Source organism: Tupaia chinensis, unplaced genomic scaffold, assembly GCF_000334495.1.
Source record: "Tupaia chinensis unplaced genomic scaffold, TupChi_1.0 Scaffold148012_1, whole genome shotgun sequence".
Lineage (NCBI taxonomy): Eukaryota > Metazoa > Chordata > Mammalia > Scandentia > Tupaiidae > Tupaia > Tupaia belangeri.
The window spans coordinates 419,416-426,769 of NW_006207862.1; the positions used below are offsets into that span (position 1 = coordinate 419,416).

Genomic DNA, 7,354 nt, shown 5'->3' on the forward strand with positions numbered 1-7,354 from the left:
GGCAAGGCCAATCAGTACAAAAGTATGGATGCAAGAGGGAGCATGGCAGGCTGTGGCAGTGGTTTGGCTGAATAAAGTACAAGGGACAGAGGAAACAAAGGCTGGAGAAAGAACATATCAAGTGGAGCCTCATAGGTCAGGCCATGGACCTTTGTTTTTATCCTAAAATACAGAGGCTTAGTTTACGGACATGCTTATGTTTTAATATAAAAACAGGACTTTCTGTGCAACGGGAAACTACAGCAGAGTTTTAAGCAGGAGAGTGACACAGTCAGATAGTTGATTATGAAAAAAATCAATGTGGAAGCTGTGAAGAGAATGGGACTACAGGGTGTCTGGTTAAGAGCTTGCTGCAGGATTCAGTCACACTCATGGTCCTGAGATTCCCAACTCTAGCCCCATGGCTCTTCCTAGCTATGGCTAAGGAGCACCTAGGCCAACCTCCCTCCCTCAGTCCCCTCAAGTGTCCCCTCACCTCCATTCGGCTCTCCTGTTCCAATGGCTTCAGCCCAGCAAACAGGTCATGTTCCTCCCCAGCCCCACCCTCGGCCTTTTCCTCCTCGCCTCCAGCCCCATCCTGGGCATTCAGATAGTATGCCTGGTAGTCATCATCTTCCTCTCCAGCTCCAAGGGCTGCCTCTTTGGTTCTGGGGAGGCCATTGCCACTGTCATCTGTGGAAGGGAGGTCGTCCCGGGCACAGACCTCCCCAGGCAGTAGGCTAGCAGGGCTGGCAGAGACTATGGGTGGCTCAGGCCCTTCTGAGAAGTACACGCCACCATCTTCTTCATAAGTGTCTGGGGGCTCAGGAAGAAAGGTGGAGGGTCCTCGGGAGCCACCAGAGGGAGGACAGAGCGGAGGACTCTCCGGGAATCCACCAAAGGTGCTAGCCTCTGCACCCAGAGCTAAGCTGCTGTCATCCAGGCTCATCTCCGCCAGATCCGGTTCCAGTGAGCTGTCTTCACTGCTCAGTCGGCGCTTGCTCCCTCCACCTGCTGAGCCCTTTCCCCCACTGCCAGCTCCACCCAGTGCCTTGACTTTGCCCCCACCTGGACCCATCTTATGCAGAGCCTTCTCTCCCCCTTCGGCAGAGAGACGGCGGGGACCCCGCTGTGATGAGGAGATCCCGTCTCCCAATCCCTTGCGCTTGGCCCCAGGCTCCTTGGGCCGCACAGCTGGCTCAGCGGCCAGAGTTCTTGGCCTGTCCCGAGATTCCTCCAGGATCCCACAGCGAGAGGCCCCTGGCCGAGAAGGAAGGGCCCGGGCCCAGCAAAGTGCCAATTTCCGGTCAGTGCCACTGTAGGTGACACCAGGAAGTGGGTAAGCTTCTTCCCAGTTAAAGTAGCAGGCTTCCACTGCTGGCCTGAAGCCAGGGAAGAGCCGATCCAGGGTCTTCTTGTGTTGTCCCCTCTTTACATTCTCTATCACCTTCAGTTGCCACTGGCGCAGCTGTGCACACAGTTCCCGGCGGCTGTGGGAACAAAGGATAGGAGGCTACTGGGGGGCTATACTCCGCATTGAGAAAGGAAAGGAGGGGAGGGAATAAGGTGTATACCGGAAGAGGGACACAAAGAAAGGACACAAGGGAGCACTTCCTGAGCTAACCCCATAAATATCACTGCAATACTCAGGAATTTTAGAAAGTGGATGCTAATTAGGGGAGAGAGGAAGAAAACCTCTAAGAGGACTCAGGACTCAGTTGGAACAATGGCCATGTCACTGGGCTCCCATGTAATCGACCATAGTTCGAGTCCCAGACCTGGTGGCTTAAACTCATGCCAGACGCGCGTGTGTGTGTGCCCAAGATCCCAAGAGGAGAGCGGGGGGAGAAAGGATTGCGGCATGGCCATCACCCCCTGGGGGGTGATTTCTCGCTTTCTGTGTCTGTCTTTCTGGCAAGCACACGCGCCCTATAGCAAAAACCTCTCCAAAGAAAAGCACTAACTAGGTGCTCAGCACCTCCCACTTGCCTAGAACTATAATAATGGTATGTTACTGTGTACGAGATGACAGCTGGGTCTGTCCTGAGCTGGTTCCCTCTCAGTGTTGTGGTAAGCCTGGTTATGGGAGGAGACTCACCGCTGTGGGCTGAGTGCAGGGTCCAGAACAGCCAGCCTCCACAGTGTGACCATCTCGTCACACATACTGGCACATGCATGGGCCGCTACCTCTGACTGTCCATTGCTACGGCCTGTGTGCCCACTGGCGCTGCTGTGTGAGGCTGAGGTGCGCACACTGTACCACCAACCTGTTATCTGGAGACAAAGAGGGCTGTGAGATTCCCCAGACAGCGCCAAGAAAACCACAGTAGTCCTCTCCAGTGTTCCTCCAGTGTCATTAAGAGGAGGATGAGGCTGAAAGTGGGAGGGAATAATGCACCAAAAAGCTGCTCAACTCTGAAGGATACCTGTTCATAGGTGAGGCACTGGTCGGTGAGGATTTCCAACAAGGGGGCAGCATTGCTGTCCCTCCGCTTGAACATCTCCCGCACGATGCTAAGCAGGTTCCAGACTCCCTCTGGCTCGCGGCCCCTCAGAGGGCGCAGCAGACATGCCCATTCAGCAGCAGCTGGAGGCTCCGTGGAAGACAGATACATGGAGTTCACATCACTGTATGAGTAGTAGAGTAGAAAATGATGACTCTAAGATTGAGTTGCATGAAACAGGTGAAAGTACAACAGGCTTTGACCCAAAGGAGTTTTGACCCAAAACACAGGCTATAGGGGAAAAAGGATGTTCATTAAAATTAAAAATTTTTTTTTCTTGCCAGAGGGCACTTTATTCACTAGAAAGAGACCGAGAGAAAGTACCCCCAATGGGGCATGGTCTTATCGCAATCCCTTCTCTATTTATCCATCCTGTCAGGATTTGGGGCACTCATCACACACACCCAGCACTGGGGCTAGTATTCAAACCGCACAGTTGGCCATATAGGATCTGGCTCCCTTAGGCACCTGACCTGAGATTAAAAATTCTTAATCTTTCTCTGCCTGAATTTCCTGACCTGGTCTGTTAAAGTAAAAAAATAATAATGGGATGGGACCAGCAGGTGGCGGGGTGGTTAAGGCGCTGGGTGTTCCCACATGGCTGACCACAGTTCGAGTCCTGGACCTGGTGGCTTGCTCTCTCACCTTCTCGTTCTCTCTTTCTGTGTATCTCTCTAGTCAAAAATGAATGAATGAATAAATAAAGTTAAATAAATAATTTTTAAAAATAATAATAATAATGGGGCCAGCAGTTGGTGTAATGGCTATGTCGTTGGACTCCCACATAGTCCACCACAGTTCAAGTCCTGGACCCGGGACTTAAACTCACACCGGGCGCATATGCATGTGTGCCCAAGATCCCAAGAGGAGAATGGAAGAGAAGGGATTGTGGTGTGGCCATCGCCCCCTGGGAGTTGATTTCTCGCTCTCTGTCTCTCTGTCTCTGTCTTTCTGGCAAGTGCACATGACCCATAGCAAAAACTATCTAATAATAATAATAACAATAACTCCTGCTCTACCTAGAACAGATCACTGACTGTACAAGATCATCATCAACCGTTGATGTGTTAGTGACATCTGTGTGTCAGGCTCTCTGCCAGGTGCAGGGAATGAAAGGTGGGGGAATGCATGCATTAACAGAACAAAGGGTCTGTCAACAGACTGAGGGATGCCCCTCTTCCATCACAGGCACAGGTAAGCAGAGATAATTTACCTGAATACCACAGGGGTGGGGCCACAGAACTTGTGCAGTGTTTTCTTGATGTTGTCAGTAAGTGTTGATTCATCCAAATACCAAGTACTCTGGTCTGAGGCTGAGGGCCCTGCTGTGGGGTCTGGGGATGACAGGTAGCCAGTCACCTAGAGATAAGGGCTTGGATTTTTTTTTTTTAAGTTTATTTCTTTCATGAGAGAGAAATAGGGAACCTAAAAGGATCTTGTCACACCATGATTCTTCACTAAGCCTTCCAGCCAGCCAGGATCACAGTACTCCCACAGGTGTGACCAGCAGGTTCAGGTAGACCTACGAACCAAACCCAGAGCCTTTCTGGGTACAGCAACACCCTACCACCTGTGCCATTGCTACTGGGATAGGGAGGCCTAGATTTATCTGACAAGAGCATGCCTTTAGTAGGGAGAGCTCAGTACCACCAGCTTTTTTGCTTCTACTGCCCTTTCTCACCACACTCACCAGGGGCTCCACACACTGTATTAATGGCTGTTGACTGGGAAGAGAGGAGTTCATCCAGTAGTCGCTGGGCTGTGGGTAGGATCTGAGGGAAAAGGGGAGAAAGGCAGAGAGAATAAGGCATAAGTGAACCCATGCAGGCCTGGGCCAAAGAGGAAGGATGATATGCAACCCTGGAGCTAGTTGCCAGAGGGAATGCCAACCTCCCTCACCTGCTGAGGGAGCTCACTGATGAGGTACTGAGCAAACTTCTGCAGCTGATCCCTCTGGAGTCGAGACAGGGATTCTGAGACTGGGGCACGCAGGCAAACTGCAGAAGCCTGAAAGGGACACAGAGAGAAATGGAACAATCTGAGAAAAGGCAGGCTTGCTGAAACTGGAGCTGGGGACAGAGAAGCAGAGTGGGGGAGGCAAGGGGCTCACGTTGTGGCCAGGCATGCGGCAGAGAAGGGGGGGATGGAGCGCAGGACAGGGCCAGAATAAATTGGGAGGGCCTCACATTGTGGATGCGGAAGAGACAGAGTGCCACGACGTGGGTGCACCATTTGGCCCCAGCCCCACAGGTACAGCTGCAGGAAGTGACCCGGCAGCGGTCAAACATCACAGCCACGTTGTAGGCCCCTTTGGGGGAGACCATCTGAGGTGGCACCACAGTAGCACTCAGGTGGAACCCTGGGGAGAAATGTGGGTGTGGTCAGGGAAAGCTGCCAAGACCCAGGTCTCTGCCCTCCACCAGGCCCTGCAATTATTCAAACAACCTACTCCAGTTTTTTGAAGTGGGTCCTTAATTCATGGCAAAGGGGAGGTAAGGTGCCGCAGGGCATGATGGGATGCTCACCTATCTGCAGTGGGTCCTTCACGGCCCTCATGCGGAACAGCTGATCCCCTCGCTGGAATTCATCTGCACTGCCATTGGCCAGGCATGAATACAACCTGGGAGTAAAGAGGGGGACATAGCCACAACTCAACAAATAGCCTTCAACAGACCCTGTCACCACAAAGCCATAGGTACTCTCTCCCAAGCATCACTTCTTGGGGAAGATTCTCAGGAACTCCCTCACCCATTTCCCCATCTTCTCTCCACAGTCCCAAATACAGTATCTCCTTTGTCCTATGGGAAGCCCAGCAGACAGTATGAATATCAGTGCCCCAATCCCTAGCATTAGTCTTTCAGTCTCACCGAATGTCCTCTTCATTCTCAGGGAAGCTCCAAAAAGCAATACGGAGCTGTAGCTGCTCAGGCACTGGGGGGTAAACTTTCTCCACCACTTCAAATGGGATGTGAAAAGCCACCTGCTTTGCTGACAGCTCCACCAAAGGGATCACCAGTCCATCTTTGCAAACAAGGTTTGGGGTTGGGGAAGAGAGGAGACAAAAAGTGCCATGATTACTTAGAATCAATGTCAGTGCTACATCCTGGGCCCCATCTTCACTCCAGAAGACAGAGACACCCAGGTGAAAATCCCAGGGGCCCTCCTGTCATTATTCACTAACTCCATAAGACTATCTGGGGGAGGAGAGTCAGACAATTCCCAGTCCACAGTCTGCTGCCTAAGGTGTAGATCAGAAGATTCCAGGGATATTCCAGGAAACTCCTGGCCAAACAGGTGTGTTCCAGGGTCCTAGCAAGTAAGCCTGCTCATATGGCTCGGCATTGAATTTCCATACAAGTACTTAAGATTCATATTACACTGCTAATGTATCTTCTCTGACATTCTCATCTCAGACTGCTTTTTTACTACCCCCTTTTCTCTAGATGACTCCAGACCCTCATCTAAGAAAAGGGCAGCCAAAGTGCAAAGGAGCTAAGGAACCTCAGGAAGCAAGAAAGGCTATACTGCCTTTGGTACATCACACTAGAAGCATCTGCAGGGAGACAGTTAGCCCAGGGGACCCAGCTGCTGCTCCTGGAAGCACCTGTATGGAGTAGGATGGTGTTCTCACTCAAGGTTTTCCATACGGTTTTGATCAAAAAAAAAAAAAAAAACTTAAACTATACATTTCACCAACTGCATATCAGATTAGAAAACATCAGAAAATCAGAGCTGAAAAGAAACAACCCTTTAAGAAATAACCCTTTATTTTACAGGTGAACAGTTGAAGGCAGTGGTGTTGGTAGGGTGGTGGGGTGACAAGCTTTCCCAGATTTAAATTTTCCAGTACCAATATGTTGAAAATCTTTACCACCATAACTTCAGTTACTTCTGCCAAAATGAAGGCACTCTAAAACCCAGAGCTACTCACACATGCAAATCTGAAAGCAGCAGAGAGGCCATGTAAAACCCACAGAGAAACTGCCCATGATCTGAACACATGTGTACACAAAGAATGTGCTCTTTCTGCAACTGGAGTTGAATACTACCACTTCTGCCACTCCTTGAAAGTGACATGTGTGAATTTCACTTCCCCAGAGGAGCACCAGAAATCTCTGCAAGGCAGTCTGAAAAACAGAGCTCTTGGAATGGTCTGAGTAGAATTAAACGTCTACTGCTGAAGAAAGTCAGCTTCCATTGAGGCTCAGGACAAAACCATGCCATAAAGAAAATAGGGAAAGGAAACGGTGAGTCCTTAGACCATGGACCTTCTCTCACAATCATTCTGCCCTCCACCTCCTCTAACGAAAGCAGAATTTTTCACAGCACTAATCAGTTACTTACTGAAAGGCCCAGAGCTGAAAGAAACTCAGTGAAAAGCTGGGACACTGTTTTAAGAACAGTTCTGAGCCAATTACCCACACTCTTCCCCAGGCCCCAGATGAGGAAACCTAAGGCTCCCATCCAGTGGCCCCAGCCTTAGTTCTGACAGATGTTGGGTACTGCCAGGAGCAAAGCTTCTGGTCTCAACCTATGAACTATGGAATCGCCTTGCACAGACTGTTTACCTCCACTTTCCTCTGGGTGGGATCCCTTCTTAGTGCAGCCGGGATCAGAGATCATCCCCCTGAAGCAAGAAGCTCCCAATGCACCTAGCAAGAGTGTGACACACCTCAAGCGGTCACTTCACAATCTGTCTCCTACCTACATCCCTTTCTGTGCACTCTGGTTTGCCTCAGGCTGTATGAAGTCAGAGAGGGGATTCTTGTCTCTTACCCCATTCTCTAAGGCACAAAACAAAACAAACGAAAAAGACTTAAGATCTACTTTCTGTTCAATCCAGGATTTCCTTGCCACCACCCCCCCCCCCA

General features: G+C 50.4%; 1 protein-coding gene across 1 annotated transcript in view; it reads right to left on the minus strand.

Annotated features, from left to right (window-relative positions):
- ZSWIM8 (zinc finger SWIM-type containing 8) overlaps nucleotides 1–7,354 on the minus strand; it is a gene marked incomplete in the record, with an annotated part of 18,649 nt that overhangs the window by 10,913 nt on the left and 382 nt on the right. Inside the window, 9 exon segments of the mRNA XM_027768915.1 lie at nucleotides 476–1,469; nucleotides 2,078–2,253; nucleotides 2,406–2,607; nucleotides 3,697–3,817; nucleotides 4,174–4,255; nucleotides 4,383–4,490; nucleotides 4,670–4,842; nucleotides 5,009–5,103; nucleotides 5,351–5,504. Of these exon segments, the coding sequence (XP_027624716.1) occupies nucleotides 476–1,469; nucleotides 2,078–2,253; nucleotides 2,406–2,607; nucleotides 3,697–3,817; nucleotides 4,174–4,255; nucleotides 4,383–4,490; nucleotides 4,670–4,842; nucleotides 5,009–5,103; nucleotides 5,351–5,504 (2,105 nt within the window).